At 39.8% G+C, this 17642-nt stretch overlaps 1 protein-coding gene across 4 annotated transcripts in view; it reads right to left on the bottom strand.

The window, feature by feature from the left end:
• LOC129173226 (ephrin type-A receptor 7-like) overlaps positions 1-5310 on the bottom strand; it is a 211656-nt gene extending 206346 nt beyond the window's left edge. For all 4 annotated transcript variants that reach the window (XM_054763942.1, XM_054763941.1, XM_054763943.1 and 1 more), the window contains exon 1: positions 5129-5310. In XM_054763942.1, the coding sequence (XP_054619917.1) occupies positions 5129-5207 (79 nt within the window). In that variant the 5' untranslated portion in view covers positions 5208-5310. The remainder of the gene's footprint in view (positions 1-5128) is intronic.
• Positions 5311-17642: the final 12332 nt, after the last annotated feature.

Here is a 17642-nt window from a genome sequence, read left to right on the forward strand (position 1 = left end):
CAATCCAAGCAAACCTGCCTTACTAAGAACAAAGGCCCTCACGTCACCCTATCGGGTTCCAATAGTGACATAGCTTCTCTTTCTTACACACACAATTCATCAGTCGATCAGTCGATCAGTCTTAGTCAATGTCTTCCAAGTAGACTGGGAAGTAAATAAGGATCTGGTTGACCAGCTACAATGACTCGCTGTAGGAAGCCCCCAAGTCTGTTTGTTTGCACGCAACATACAAGAGCCATGACAGAAAGCAGAGGTGGCAGCTTCCAATTCCCTCAATGCTTCCTCTGCACGTACTGTTAGTCCCCTTACGCTTCCACACAGGCACTTCTCTCCTTCCTCCTTTAACTTTTTTTCCACTGTCGTATATTTTTAGGAGGACTGCCGGCCCTTCTTTCGCTTTCCGCCACCTGTCCCCGAGGTATTGACGAGAGAATGTCACTGTGCGACGCCTGTCATCAACACAAATCGCTTTCACCTTTCATGCTCACAGAGGTCATCCGATCCAACACACACACACACACACACATAAGCTGTCCTTAACAGCATCCGACACGGGCGAGTGAAAATAACCTCGCATGTATCACAATTAGTCCCAGCTGATGTGTAATGTGCAAGTCTCAGCATTTTTCATTCAAGCCACCTTCTTTTTAACATTGATAACCTTTAAAACTGCCACAGACGCATATGTTTTGCCACTTGGGGGCAGAAGAAACAAGTTGTCAACATAACAATGACATACCCTTTTACAGAAGAGCTGCTTTTTGCCACATTACGTCGCAATAAGTTGTAAGGAAGTGCACAGAAATGAAAAACTGTTCATTTGCAACCGTGCCTCTGCTATTGCCCTGAAGGGGTTAGAGCAGTGATTTTCAAATAAGAGGGGTGTGCCCCTCCTGGAGAGGCGGGGGCAAGGTGTGGGGCATGTCAATCATGACTTACAAAAGACACAAACAATTGCTCTGTGACATAAACGAAATGCATTTAATCAAATGTGCTAGCTCAATGCTAATTTACATTGGAAATCCCAGACACGCGCTACCGATTAGCATTAGCGATTTACACGGTGATTTCAAACTCCAAATATGATGCCTAATTTGACATTTAAATGTACATTCCACTTAAACAGATGACGCGTAATAATAACATAATAACATAACTTTCAGGCAAACATTCCCTGCGGCTCAACAATAGACAGGACTGACACATTGTCCGTCCCACATAAATGCATACTTGCGAATGAGACTCGCGTAATATAAGCAATATTAACCAAATTAACTAAAATACAAATATAAGGCATTCAGAAGATGCATTTAAATACGTGATGATGTGTACTATTCTACATTGGTCACTAGATGTCAGTAATGTTACTCTAATGTTTGGGGCGTTGATCAACGCAACAACAGGCTTTTATTGCAGGTTTGAATTATCATCTCACAACAGGTACAATAATCCCTAACACGGGCTACTGTTGCAGCCGCAACCCCAACATCACTTCCCGCCCCCCCAGCACCGGAACACATTTACAGCAACACACACGAGTCTTAAATGTGTTATTTTCTGTTACATGCCCACTACACTAAGTAATACGAGTGTAACGGTGACTATAGGGGTGCTATTTCATGTCTAGAAGTCTCTACTAAGGTAAAAATATGTATTTAGAAATTTGTAAATAGGTTTTCTACTGTCTAACTACAAAAATATTCCAAATATATATAAGGAATCCTACTTTGCGGAATCGGAAGTGATGTTTTTCTTCAATTAAAGCAATGAATTATTTTAATAAAGAAAATATCTCCCATATAAAAGGTACACATACTTTACTAAAGAGGAGTTACATTTAAAGCAATAAGAGTACTAAGTTAAGGTAGAGTGACTTATTAGTTAAATGTTTTACTTGTGACATCTGTTCACTTCTTTTTACACTTGACATGACAATGAAGAATGCTAGAGTCGCACAAACCCATTTGTTATTTGTGACGTTAGTATCTTAGTTAGTATTTAGTGTTTTAGTGAGTTAATAAGAATAGTTAGCTTCTTTTTACACTTGTATGACTTGTAATGGAATTACTTAACCAACCAGCCATTCTGTACAGCCAAGGCACTGTTTATTTCTAAATCCATTTCCATTTAGATGGGCAACTGTCAATCGAAACAACAGGAATTAATATCTCGGTATCCCACAATGCATCCTGCTGGAAAATATAATCTAAAATCACACGTGACAGGAAAGGATTGCCCTGCAAAACTGCATGCAAACCCCAGTAAAGTCCCTCAAATGACTGTGACGACTTGGGCATCAACCACACAGCCTCAATCACGCCAATCCTCGCCCTCACTAAGGCTGCTTTTGTTCAGCGACTGGCTCGCACCTTCGCTCGCCCTTCGCAGCTTGCTGCAGAGCGGATGCCTGGACGAGGAGGTAAGAAGGGAGGGGAGAGGAGGGACGGAGGCAGGGGAAGTAAATGAGATCCCGATGAGATGCCAAGGTGTGTTAGTGGTGAGGTGTGGGGAATGAGAAAAGCGTCCAGAAAAGGAGGGGAGTGGCTGGATTGACTGTGGGGGGTGATGGCACGGGATGGCGGCCCCCCCGGTTGTGTTAGCATTTGCTGGGTCAGCTTAACATGCAGCAGGCATGTACAGCAGAATGGGAACGATAAAGTGGGGAGAAAATGCAAACAAATGCAGGAAAGGAGGCGGAAATAAGAGAAGTGCAGTGCAACTCCTGTAAAACTATAAATAAATCGTGTTAAACCCGCATTTTCTCACTTTTTCCTTGCCTGAATTGGTTATTCACCTGAATTGAATTATAATCGTTCAAAAAAAGGACATCATTTCATAATCGTCCAAAACTCAACACATTGCTTTCCCTATCATTAAATCCAAATAAAGCTTCGGGACGTTGCTTGGAATCATATCAATATGGCGAATGAGGCTGGCATGCGACGCTCGAGAGCAAGTGAGCGAATGCATGAAAGCGTGCAAATGCGTCGGTTTGATTGCTCTTCTTCATGTGCGTGTCCAAGAGATCTCTTTAGCAGCAGTTTGGAAATTGTTACTTCAATCATGTGTACACACGAGGAAGCTCGCATGCGAGCACGGCATGTAAGTGTCAAGTGTGTGTGTGTGTGTGTGTGGGGGGGGGGGGGTTTGGAAGCCTTTTTGTGCGTGTGTGTAAGAGGAGTGCATGACTGTGAGCTTATGATGTACAGTATGAACATAGCATCTGCAAGTGTGTCAAATATAGCGTTTTTGGAATCTGGGCATTTGGGTTTTTCTGTTTGTTGTTGTTTCAGTTCTAGTTTTTTTGCTTTTATTTTTTGAGTGAGACATGCACATCTCACTGGGCAATTTATTAGGCACAGTTGCATGCAGAGGTGTCCAAAATCAAAGGATGCGGCGGCCACTTTGCTGTTTGACATTGTGTAAACCAACCCATGTAGGCACGGCAACAAGTTATATATAGTTTGTGTTACATGTGACAAAGTGTGTTGTACTTTTTCTCCACTGCTCCTTTTTCCATTGTTGTTGTTGTTTATCAACTGTACAAATATTTCAACTGTCTTCTTGTAATTGTTGCATAACACTGTGCCTTTATTCCCATAACATTACAACATTTTCACAACCTCATTTTCCAAAAATTGCAACTGAATTCTTTGTTTTGTTACTAATATTGCTAAAATTGCATCCCCCCCCCCCCAGCGTATTTTTGTCCGAAATTTATTTATTTTTTTTATATATTATGACTTTATTCTGATATTTCTACTTTATCCTCATAACATGACTGCTCCTTTTCCATTTTTCTTGTTGTTTTTGTTAGTTTTTTTTTGTTTCATGTCTTTTTAAAATATGCCGAGGGACAACAAGAAAAAAATCAGCCACGGCCTGTAAATGGCCCCCTCGCCACACATTGGACACCCCTTAAGTAAAGCTCTGTGATATATTCAACCTTCACGAATAGAATGATGCCGGGGTTTTTATGGGTCACTGTCTGGGAAGTATTCATTTAATAGGATATGCTTTGTGGTGTGGTATATAACTGCATTTCCTCATACAAACTACAACCACAATATTGTGAATATCTGACATTTTATTTTAAATGCTATCATGATTCGATTTGTAAAGTTTGTATCACTTCGCCACTCAATTGTGAATTAGTGCAGCGTAATAAAACATGAAGGTATCAACACATTTTATTCAACTGAAAATGACTATTTCGCCATGTGTTTGCATCCCGGCTGTTGTGTGTGCACGTGTACCTAATGTTGTGGCCGGTGACTGTATAATTGTGCGTAGCCAAACCCCACTCAATCAGCTGTGCCTTGCCAAGTAAAGCCCATTTTCACTAAGAGCCAGAAGGTCTGAAGCCATGGCGCTCTTTTCCCACTTCACAATCTCCAAAGTGATTAGGATCACTTTCTTGGCTTCACCTCCCAGCCGCTCGAGCACACTGAAACAGCCCTGAGAGTCATTTGAACAAAAGCTTTTGCATTGCTAAATTTGTGCAGTACAGTTTTCTGCAACGGGTCGAGCACATGCTACCTCATCCCACTCTCTCTCTCTCTCCATACACCAGAGGAGCGATAGAGAAATCACAGCCAAACCTCCCATCAGCATTAAATCTTGGTAAATCACATTGCACTGCTCAAATGCAGCAGTTTGGAATCCACACTGTATAACAGCCAGGACAGCAAATCATGAAAAAGTGCTCCAAAGTATTTACAAAAGGTAATAAATAGGAGCAACAAAAAAGAGAGATATCAGCAGCAGGCAGCCTGTAATAAGACAAAGAAACCAGTTGCACAACGATGCTGTGACTTAAAACCAACCACAGCATTCAGCTGAGATGTGATTGTAGCCTAAAGGAAACTCATTTTAATATGTGCTGTCGTATATACGCCAGTTTGGTGTTTTAACAGCCTATTTGCTTCACGTAATAGTGATTTTTACACGCAGACGTACTTGAGCTGCTCGCTTTTTTGTGTTTTCTTCTGCAAAGTGGACTTTCTTCACAACAAGCTAACATTTATGCTCTTCAGTCCGACAGTTGGACTGAAAAGTACCTGCTTCCTCCAAACGACGACATCACCACCAGTTTTTTTTTAAGCAAATAAGTGTAGTTTTTACATACCTTCCTCCGCCAGACAGTCTTCCAAAGAGTTCAGCAATAATATCCAAAGCACCGAAATCAGCGTTTTACGGAGATCCATGTTTGTCTGGCCAGTTCCGCGGGGCTCTTGTCATCTCTCTCCAGGCTGCCTGCGCGCAAAGCTCCGCTGCAGAGGCGCACTCCGGGTTGGATGGAGCGGAAGCCGTTTGGGCAAATAGTGCTCCAATCTGGCGAGAGCAACGTCTATTTCATACCTCGGGGGAGGGGCTTACGGGAGCTAGTGACAGCTCAGGGGCCCAATGGTGATGGGATTGGAGCCGTCCGTGCCAAAGCTTCGACCAATCACAAGTCAGCCCTCTTGAAGCGTTTGCACCAGGTGTTCCCACTATAGTGTAGTCAACTCCACAGCATGCCTGCTCTCCACTGCTGCTGAAATGCACTCATCAGGAAAATATAGAAGCTATAGAAAGCTGATGATGTATTTAAATGTGTCAGAAACACAAAAAAATGCTCTCTGCTCACAGATCTTTAAGCACATGGTTTAGTAGCAGGCGGAAATGCACGTATTTGCTAGCTTTCTGTTTTCTCTATATCATCTATTCATTCATTCATGTTGTGTGTTTATGAAAGATCACACACAAAAACAAAAATGCCAATTTTCCATTAATGGCAGAGCACGTTTACAGTAAGAGTTACATTTTTTGGCAGTGCAATGCTATACAGTAGTTGTCCATGGAAGAACTTAAGTGATTTTGGTTATTATCAAGAAAACCATGGAAGTTGCTAGATATCAGCTCTTAAATTAAACTCTGATGAGCTATATTTATTATCATCATTATATTTGTCCAAACAAATGTGTCTTTAGTTGTACCAGGCATTAACATGGATCAATAAACTGAAAAAAACAAGGGTGGTCTCATCATAAAATGTCCCTGTTATCGGCGTGTTAGCATGGAAATCGCGACTGTAAGTCATTGTCCACGTGTGAGTCTCCTATCTTATTTATGTCTAAAATGGCTTATATTCTATTACTATGCATGCTACATTGGGTAGTACAAATGCACGCCTCACATTAATGATGATTTGTGAAAATAATCTGTTTCAAACAAATGATCTTGTGTGTCAAGTGGGTGTCAAGCAACACTATGTTATTCTAAAGCCATTGGATTATGTCCTAAAACGGCAGTTTGTCTAAACAGTCAAATTTAGTGGTAAGGGCAGCACAGATGCATGGAGCACATTAAAAGATGCTCACAACCAGTGGACACTTGAGACTTGACTTGGGCCCAAGATCAAAAAAATCAATATTGTAGTCTGTTAGAGGAAACACAACTATTTATCAAACTGAAGTGCACAGAGAGTAAAGCTGACAATCGAGTATTGGCACCGGAATATTCTTTACTGATGTGTGCGGACGAGTCAACAGAAACTGTAGTAATAAACACAATTTGCATTATAGATGCTGTCCTATGTGCTGGGAGATATTTTATAAGGGAGGTTAGGGCATTAGTATCCGGCGATACTAGACTTTGCTTTGAATATAATTTGCATTGATTTATTTATCATTTAAGAAACAGTTTCTCAGTGATTTTTATGTTTTTTTTACAATTGTACTTTTCAAATCCCCATCTGACAACAACAATCGGCTGTGAGAGTATTCCTGTGAAGGGACCGCTGCCTTCCTCAAGTGAATATTGATTGAGTCCCACTTGAAGTGAGGAGACATGTTCGGAGTATTCTCCACCAAGCAAATATTATTGAGCTTCTCTCTCCCAGGTTTGCTTGAGCTTCTTCCGAGTGAGGAGAGGGAGATGGCCGAAGAGATGGAAAATGCTGTTTCAACGGTTTGCATCATGTGGTTACACTTCCAGGTCCCTCCGCTTTGTTTCTTACTGTCATCACCGCTCACACAATTCTGCCCTGAATTGATTACCCTGCACGGCATAGCTTCAAAAGCAGTACAGTTAATTGCTGATCGACACCATTTTCCAAAGAGAAAACTGGTGATGTGAATGTAGATTAGAGTTCAACACGGGAGGGGTTGGAGGTTTTAAAATAACCATCACTGCACTATTCATCTGCTATTGACAAATGATCTTTTCCATAGTTTCATCAATAAAGCATCTGTTGGTCGTAGGGTGGGGTATCGTTTAGGGATCTAAATGTTTTGGCTTCTGATAGGTTCCGTTTTTTTTAATAGTCTTGCCGATTCAGTACCGATCCTTTCAAAACAAAAGTATTGCTGAATTTGCTTTATTACGTAGCATGGCCAACAATATTGTTTGGCTTTTGTAACAAACCACTGTGAGTCAGGTCCCTAATCCAATAAACCACACGTGTCAAACTCGTGCCCTGGAGGGCCGAGACGCTGCAGGTTTTCTCTCCAACCAGTTTCTTCAGCAGGTGGTTTAATTGATGAGCTCCTTCCCTCAAACTGAAGGTGTTGATCATTAAAATCACCTGCTTTACTGACTGGCTGGAAAGAAAACCTGCAGTGTCTCGGCCCTCCATGGCATGGGTCTGACACCCCTGCAATAAAAGGTCCAATAAAAGTCCATCCAATAAAAGATACAATTGGGAAAAAGGGGCGTGCAAAATACTTATAGGTTGGATTAATCATTCATCATCACTCTTTTAGGGCCCTATGAAATCTGTTTTACTTTTTTCCAAATAGCGTTTTTTTCCGTTTTCATTTTTTAGAATTACGTTTTTTACCTTTTCCGCTTATTTTACCATCACACAGCGTGTGCTAGTTGGGTTAGTGAATAAAATGTCCATGAATAACATGCAAAAATCCTTACATTTATTGATGGAATACATCTTTGGCCCATTTTGTTCAGTTATTGCGAAATGGATGTGGCTTGGCTAACGTTTGTAACGGGATGTCAGCCTCAGCACATATTACCGCAAAATTTAAGGAAGATGCAGTCACAGATGTAATTCCAGTCGCGTTATTAATGTAAGATATTTTTATTTATATCTACACAATTAGACATATGTGACAAAGAGCGCTCTTATTTTTTAGGCTCGTGCCTCTCGTGTTTTATCACTCAGAACCTGCACGCCATCAGTTGGCATCGTAAAATGGTCCTTACATTAAAGCGGTAAAACACAACACGGTGAAAATGTACTCAACCAGCCTGAGTCGCGCTTCACTGCACCTGCCATGTCGGAGTGTGGCAGTTATGAACGTGATACGGCAACAAAATCGTCACAAGATTGGCCCGATCTTGTGACAAAAGCCGATATTATCCGATCTTTGAATTTTAAATCAGAAAAATGAGTTTCAAAACATGCATATTCCTTACAAATATATTAAATTAAAAATTTCAGCATAAAATCATGGAAACAAACCCTCAAAATAACAAAATTCACTATCTGCTCTACACCACACACATCTGACACACTCCTGCTCACACACAGATTATGGGCCATCAGCCTGACCGATACACCCCAGTGGGCGGGCTTGTGCGTTTACTTGTGAGAGCTGATGAACACATCGTGTCATCCTTCCTCCTTTGTAGTGGCTACTTATCAGAACAGCGGCGAAAGGGCCTTTCATTGACTTTTCCAACCCACTACATTTTGATCACCTCAGATACCTGGAAAATATACAGATAGAAGTAACGGTCCAGGCTCACACAATCGCCACTCTAAAAGTATTTGATGAGTCTGAGGTCAGGAAATCAGGCGCATTGATGTTTTCTGCAGTTTAGATGCATCATGATACTGATAACAAACCAGTCTCCGTGTGGATTTCGTTTTCTGTTCTTCTGCCTCCTTCATTGTACATCATATGTAAATGCTGTCTCAGGGTTGAAACCAGCTGATTATTAGTCAAGAAATATGCATATTTAAGCAAATTGTATGCAATTTTTTGCCAAAATGTAGCATTTTCAATCATAAAAATGACTGAACGAACTAAAATACAAATATAAGGCATTCAGAAGACGCATTCAAAGACGTTGTGATGATATGTTGTATTATAAAAAGGTCACTCGGTGTCAGTGATGTTACTGTAATGTTTGATGCGCAAGCACCAGCCTTTATCGCTGGAACAACAGGCTTTTATTGCAGGTTTGAATTATCTCACAACAGGGACAATAATCCCCAACACAAGCTAGTGTTGCGGCCGTAACTCACGCCAAGCTAAAAGGCAACTCTGAACCCCCAATGTCACTTCCTGTCTGCCCCCTCACTCACCTCCATTAAAACACATTTAAGGCAAGAGTCTTATTTATGTCTTAAGTGGCTTATTTTCTTTTTTTGTGTGTACTATATTGAGTCACATGAGTGTGAACGTGTCTATTTGAGCTGCTATTATGTCTAGATGGCTCTAATAATGTTGAAAACCGTATTTAGAAGACCATAAACACTTTTTCTTTGCTGTAATTATGAAAATATTCCATTTATTAATAAGGAATCCTACTTTGTGGAAATTCACTTATCATTACTTATTATTGGGTCTGGAACCAATTCCCTGCGATAAACGAGGGATTACTGTAAAGTCAAACTTTGGTTTTTGAATGCCCCCGTTTTCTGTTTTGGATGAACATTTTCACCAACATTTTGCCTCGGTTAGTTATCATAGAATAGTTGCGTGTAACAACCTGTTGTATTTTACCCTTTGGGACGTTGATAGCATTACTTGTTTATTCCGCCATCTTGGATCACAAACCCAACAGCAAATCTCGCAATACTTAGTTTACACAATACTACGGTGTCCTGTAAGGTACAGTCAGTTGGCAAACTCAAATTTGCCCTGCACAGTATCACCCTTTGTGTTAGTGACTCGCTGTCTGTGCATTTTTTTTAAGTGTGACTGCTCAAGAATATCCAAAGGAAGTTGGTAGTGCCTCTCACTCATTGCCGTTTTCGCCAACAGGAGCCTTCAATAAAGGTAAAAACAATGTTCAATCAGGGGTACGCGATCATTTTCCACCGAGGGACGCATACGGAAAAGGTAAATGATGCCGGGGCCATACTTTTTATGTATTCAGTGACAAAACCTTATGTTAGCTTTGTGCTACAGGTGACAAAGCATATTACTGACACCTTTTATTACACCTTTCTGATCTTTTTCCACTGTTGGTGTTGTTGTTTTGTTTGTTTGTTTGTTTGTTTTAATTTCATTTCTTGAATGTGCTGTGGGCCAATAAAAAAAATGAGCTGCCGGACGCAAATGGTCCCCAGGCCGTAGTTTGGACACCCTGTGTTAAATGTTCATTTGTCCATTTTGCATTGTTTTCTGGATATAAAACATTTCTGAGTAAAAATGTATTTTTTTGTTCATCTCTTTGTGTATCGGGAATGGATTAAATGCATTTAAATGTTTTTTCAGATTTCATTCATTTCGGTCCTCTAACCTTTTGGAACATTTGAATAAGAAAATCCGGGTGGCGCTGTTCGTATACTTCTGCTTCTTCTTGTGTGAATTCGTACAGCGTAAGGACAAGTAAGTAAGGGCACATACGTCATTGCAAAGTATTAGGAATTTAATCAAAACATGTCTGGAAGATGAACTGGGATCATTTATTTGACGGCCCAACGTCCCTGAGATGTCTCTGCTCAGCCTAAATCTTAGCATTCTGGGGCAAACAATCCAAATGCTCCGTCACTTTGTTAGGCACAATTGACTTTGTGGATGTGATTCAACTATCATCAATGGATCTGATAATGTTATTATGGTACTGATGAATGAGCTTGTATGTTTTAGCTACCCTATGCAGGAACGTCATGCTGCCTATTGGTATGACCTCAAAGTTGAGCAACCATATGAGGGTAAGGTATAGCTGGAGAGAGACACAGGCATGCCACCCTGGCAACCGCATCATAAATGTCATCTCCCATCATATACTTTAAATGCGAGCATGTTTGCATACTTTACAAAGAGAAAACTTGTGACGTGACTGCAGGAATAGATAACAAATACTTTTAATCACCTCTGTTGGCCATTAGGAACGGGGGAGCTTTTATTTGTTAACCACTCGTTTTAAAATTCGGTGGCCAAACAAACAAAAACAACCTGACAGCACGCAGAGGTCATTGAAGCAGTAAATGGATGTCAGCTCAAGCCCACCCTTCACACACACTCAGTACATGCACATGCAGCTCAATTGCTGGGTTCATTACGTGACAATTTCATGCTTATGCACCCCATATAAGCCCCCGTACATGCACTTTACAGACACCCCCCGCTCCACTTTCTACCCGGCAAATGGGAAAAAAATAGTTCTTATTTGGATATACACTGTACTACACATTTCCCATGCATATGATACTGAAAAGAATTGAATCAATCTTTTATTTCTTTCAAGTCACTCAAGCAGAATATGAGGGAGGAGGTTAACAATAGCATACTTGCCATTTTGTATAGTATGCTAACTAATGTTATGCAAACTATAGTAATTGGTTGACGTTAAAAGATGAAATAAAGTATATTATATATATATATATATAAATAAGTATATCTATTTTGCCCCAGCTAGTGTGTTTTTCAGTTAATGTAAAAAGTTCCCGCCAAACTTTTGCCTTCGTTTGCGTACATTTTCCGGTTAGCGTACAACAGGTGCGCTGCTTGTCGTGTTAGTAATACACCGTATGAGTCCGACTCATTCAGTCCGACCATCCTTGTAAGCAGTCTGTTAGCTTGCTAACGCATGGAAACAGGAACTGGAAGTCAGCTCTGTTGCCCGTCACCAGTGGTTGACGCTGTGGTTCTTTGCTAACTAACACAGTTACAAATCTCTGCTTTTCTTCAGATTGTGGTTGCAAAATAATCCACAATGGACCCGAAGAAAATTTTAAGTGCCAGCAAGGTGAGAAACATGATTGAATTCAAGAAATAACTCATAGCAAAACATGAAGGTGGTTTCCGAGTGGGTGTCATTGCCACATCACTGTCTTTGTCAATGTAACAGTGGTGTTAAATGTTCATGCTTTTGAAGGTGTTTTATGCATGGAAAACTACAAAAATGTGTTTTGTGTAAACATGTTTGGCTTTCTGGAAAGGATAATTTTTTTTAATATTATTTCTTATGGGCAAAAATTGATTCGGAGTATGTTTCAGTTAGAGTCGGAAAAGATTAATTACATTAGACGCTAACCAAGGTTCTACTGCATTATACACGTGAACCAGCTGACAGAAATATTAAATAACATAAATTAAATGTTTCTTATTTTAAAAAATCAAAATAATTTATAAATATTTAAAAAATAAAATAAATTATAATATAAAAAATATCAAAAACTGACACAGCTGTTGGCTTTCTTACCGTTATCCGATATACCGTTATTGTCCAGAACGTCATTTCCAATACCGATATCAACCGATACCCATATTGCCAAAAGCTCCTCTCTCAGGTCACATCACGTGTAATGAATGAACACATGATGCGTATTTTCCTGCGATACCACTGGATGCACTTCACAAATAAACACTGTGCAAAACAAGACAAATAAAACAATACAGAATAAAAGTGCAAACATTTTGTCTCATTTAAAAATCATGAGCAATAGTCAACTGAAATTACATCATCGAGTAAGTAAGGTTCATCTTATTCAATTCACGAATAATACAATTTGGAAGGCTGCACATTTCCATGTGGCACAAACATCCGCTAATACAAAGTAATAACAAAGTAAAGCCAAAGTACGAACACAACAATGCAAAAACAGCAAGGTTCGTTTACCAACACTGAATACTACTCAATCGCCGATTGGTTTGACGCCCATTCTTTTTCTTATCCTCCACATTCTTCAAGGAAACGTCACAATCAAGACAATGTGATATATTTGGGGATTTAAGGGTTGAATGACTAACAAGGAGGCTGGTGGGATGAGAGATGAGGTGAGAAGAGGAGGGGCTAGGAGAGAGCGGGTGTTTGATAACAGTAGGATCCAATTCCCAGATGGATTGTACCATCGCTGTGTTATTCCCACAGGGGGACCCGTTCAACGCTGCCTGGTAAAAAGGTGTTAATGTGTCTTTGAAAGAGATATACACCTACACATATACAGTATCGAGTACAGGCCACTTACAGTACAGACACACATACGATGCACCAACAGACGCACGCAGGTCCCCATGGCTGTGTATGTACGGGATACTGCCGTGGTGACAATAATAGAACAGAGTGTTTTAAATTGGCACGAGGGGCCAGATGTCATTTCTCTGCTTTATTCCACTGGGTGTGCACTGACTTCTCATTGCCTTTATGAGATGATTAGCTGCAAGGCATTATTCCCACCAACATTCAATGAAATTAGGTTAGCAATGTAGTACTGGATGCATTGTTTTTATTACCTTCATTAGTATTTTTATAATGGCAATTTGTGATGTGTTAGTGGATTTATTGCAATGCTTCATTCCCTTTTATTAATGCAAATGAGACTATAACCTTTACGCATGGTTGGATTATAAATCACACTTTAAATAATTGATAGGGACAGCACACGTGGTATGAAATAGACAATGGAAGTTGTCATGGTTGCTTTTTGCCATGGCGTTTGCTCTGGGTCTACGACAAAACTGTGTTCACATTCATCACATCTGACAAATAAAAGTGATGTCCGGGCAATATGTTTAGGTAAAACGGTGATGGGGCCCACGGGAGAATGAACGTTATTGGCTAATAATCTTTGTGGTTAAATTAGTACTCGTTTACAACAGTCATTTAGGTCATATAAATGTCTGAAGTCTTAAAATGGCATTGTCTTAATTCTAGCATAAGAAAAAAATAGCTATACAGATACTTGTTATATTATTCATAAGAATAGAGGTTATGTTTAAGTTGCAATTTTGCTCACATGACAGGTGCAATGGGTCATATGAGCTCAGTTGCAATTGTGATCCATTTTGTGTGATCCATTTTGTCTTTATGAACATGCAGAATATATTCGGATTATCAGATCACACAAAATACTAGAAGGAGGGGACGCAAATGTAACCATTTTGCACCCGCAACGTGACTTATCAAAACTGAAACCTGTTTGTGGTCGATATTTTTGTGTCTATTTTTAGCACATTTGGAAGGCAGGTGCAAACTGGAAAAGCATACGCAGGGCTGGTCATCAATGCAAGACGACAGACACAGAGAACCTTCCGCGCAATTGGAAATGTAATTCAATTATAATGGTAAAAGTATAAAAACGTGTTTAGTGTTAACCTTTTTGAGAGTCAACCGCTGATGACATCATTTAACGGTCATAAAACGATTGTCATCGGCATTTTGTAAGCTATCTAATCGGATGCTAACAAGGAAAAAAATACACGAAGAACACAGTTGGACTCACGCGGTGTATTAACAACACAACAAGGCGTGCACCATATTGTACGCTAACTAGAGAATGCACACAAACCGAGGCAAAATTGTGGCGTAAATGTTCGATATTAACGCGCTAACTGAGGTCCCGCTGTATCTTCAATCCGGCAAAGCCATTTTTGAGCTGCTGGAAAGGCTGATTCCCCCTTGTGAAAACTATAGGAAAATAAATTCCTGTGATGAAAAGTGTAGGAATGTAGAAGTAGAAATAATGACAGGTACAGGTATGGATGCCAACTGTTAAGTAGCCATGATGCTGTTTGGAGCTGAGGCAAATGACTAATCAGGAACATACACAGCAATGCAGAGCTTTCCAACACATTCCCAGACATGACATCTGCTTGGCTGCCTCATTTCTCAACCACACCATGCCAATTCGGCAGGAACGCACTCGGCAGGAATTGCATCCAATATCTATTTTTTACTACTCAAAGGATTGTTTTTCTAGCCACAACAGCTCCACCGCCAGTATTTTTTAAATCAGCGTGCAACAGAATCATGACTTTAAATGAAGGAGAGTGATATACAGTAGGTTCCATCAGCCGACGGAGCTACATTTACCCTCCTTAATAATATGATCCTTGTAGTTCAATATTTCTGTGGTAATTCAGCGTTATTGAGTGATACATCGGACCCCAAATCCTCTCTCTGGCCAGGTGATTGAAGATAAAGGAACGCCACCGTTTCCAATCTTTAGAGGCAACCTCAGACAGGCCAGAAAATTGAACAACTATGATTACTTTTTCTTCACTTCTATGTTGTTTCCTTTAGCCATCCGCTTTTCCCCCAGTTATTTACATTCCACACTTTAGAGCCATCATTAATCTTGACATTTCAAGGACCTATAATACATTTCTATGAAGATTCTCAACTGCAGCAGAAGTATGACTGAGCTTTCTATTTTCCTGAAACTCAACAAAAACAGTATAGAAGAAATTAGAGGATGCTGATGGATGGATGGATGGATTTTTTGCTTCACTTTCATTTGGCGTTTGTATTACGGTACTTTGATTTGTAAAATACAGGGTGCCCCATAAAAAAAAATGTTTACACCCTTTTTCTTCTCAGATTAACCCATCGAAATGAATAATGGCAGCCAGACTAAACTTTGAAGAAAGGAAATTAATTCTAAAATGCGACGATAAGTATGAAAACGCATTTGTTGAATACCATCCGCATTCACCAGACCTCACACCACTGGACTCCCAAAGGGGATAACAAAAAGACAAAATTTACGCTATGACATCTGCACTAGTCGCTGAAATGAGAGCAGGCACTGAACGTGAATGCACGTGAAATGTTTCGTGATGTGTGCGATTCCATTGCTTCATGTTTTCAGCAGTGTCTGGACCGGAACGGACATCAGTTCAAGAACAGGCAAATCATGTTTGTAAATTCGATTACATTTTGAAAATTGACCGAATTATAATAAACCCCTAGTTTACAATTATTTAAAGTGTGTATATGGATTTGGAACCCCCTATATTACACCTTTTTTTAATTTCATCCTCTTTTGATCATTCGTTTTAAACTAATTAACTATTAAACGTATTTCCTTTAACTAATTTGCCCTCCATAGACCTCCATCACACAGTTGTTCCAGAGGTGAAAGGAAAGGAATAGAAATATTCATTTACTTTCACCTGTGTTTTAGTTGTAAAGGTTGTTAAGGGTTTTCATATTGAAGAAATGTCTGGAGCAACTGTGATGTTACAATGCAAATAGCTGGATTTTGTTTTGATATACTTGTTCAAGTTTATATATGAAGAGATAAAAATCTTAAATAAAAAAAATATTGCATTTATCACCACATAAACCCACTAAAAAGTACAGAAAATCGGTACTGTTGGTACCAGAACCGATTCCCAGCTACCGCATATCTGGATGGGTTCAAAAGTGAAAGGTACCCATTCCAATCTAAAACGACACTGGCACTTGTCTTGTGTTGACACCTCATCACAGTCTACATTGTCTGGTCCCAGTCTTAAAACACAATTCATGTTGTGAGACATGTCTGGCACATTGTGTAATTAAGCAGCTACCCAACACAGGGCACATGGTGCCTTGATGAGATTAGACATGCTCAAATCAAAGTTAGTTAATAATATCTCCTCTGTTGCAATTATGGTGGATAATTCTCTGTTCGCTGTAGTCATAGAGACATGCAAGTAATCGACTCCCCAACCCTGCTAACACTCTACATAATGAACCTCCGTAGATATAAATCACTCCCTCTCACTCCTATGATAAGTCTGCAAAACATCATTATGGGAAATCTCAAGTACAGACAGTGAGCATACGAAAGGCATTAAAAACTGATGAAACAGATGTGGAATGAGAAATTACTTGAGAGCTTTTACAGTCACGTATTAGCATGTACGAAGGCCTCCATGGGGGTGCAGTTTCTGGGGTATCAACTCTCGCAACAATAAAGAGAAACAGTCATGACTCAAGGTCCAATGCAGGCCTTAGACCAGGGTCAAACAGTTTCCATCACCTCAAATTTACTGCTTACTGCTGGATGATTACTGCATTGAGATTGGGTTCAGAAGGAATCCAAATCGTATGGTAAGAGTCAAGCCCAAAAAGGTCAAGTCCAATTTCATATCCATTCTGACACAGATTGCACTACAGTAAAAACTAAAGCATATATTATGATAACTTCAAAGGTAAGCAGATTGTTGTTTACTTCTTTTTGGACACCGCAGTTATATGGCTATATGTCATAAGATAGGGTCATCATAGTTTGATCACCAAAAGCCAGAATGAGATACGCAAATGATACTCCAAGTTTACTGAAAGATGCTTTATGGTTTCAATACATTGTATTGAAGTATGCCGCCTCTGCATGAATAGAAAATTGTTACACAGTCATCCCTCGGTTATCACGGTTAATTGGTTTCAGACCCGACTGTGATAAATGCATTTCTGTGAAATAGTATTCCTTATTTGTATATCAGATATTTCCATAGTAGCATAGAAAACCTGTTCACAATCTTCTAAATACTTTTTTTTTGTAATTAGAGCCCTCTAGACATGAAATAACACCCCTATAGTCACCTTTACACTTGCATTACCGAATATAGTAGACATAACTTGAAAAGTTTGGAATTGATTTGGATGAAATTGTCAGAAATAGGACACGAAAGAACTGATTAAATTTTGGGGGTGACCTTTAACATTGCGAGAGAAGACCATTTTTGGAATGTGTG

The sequence above is a fragment of the Dunckerocampus dactyliophorus genome, chromosome 20 (assembly GCF_027744805.1).
Source record: "Dunckerocampus dactyliophorus isolate RoL2022-P2 chromosome 20, RoL_Ddac_1.1, whole genome shotgun sequence".
Taxonomy (NCBI): domain Eukaryota; kingdom Metazoa; phylum Chordata; class Actinopteri; order Syngnathiformes; family Syngnathidae; genus Dunckerocampus; species Dunckerocampus dactyliophorus.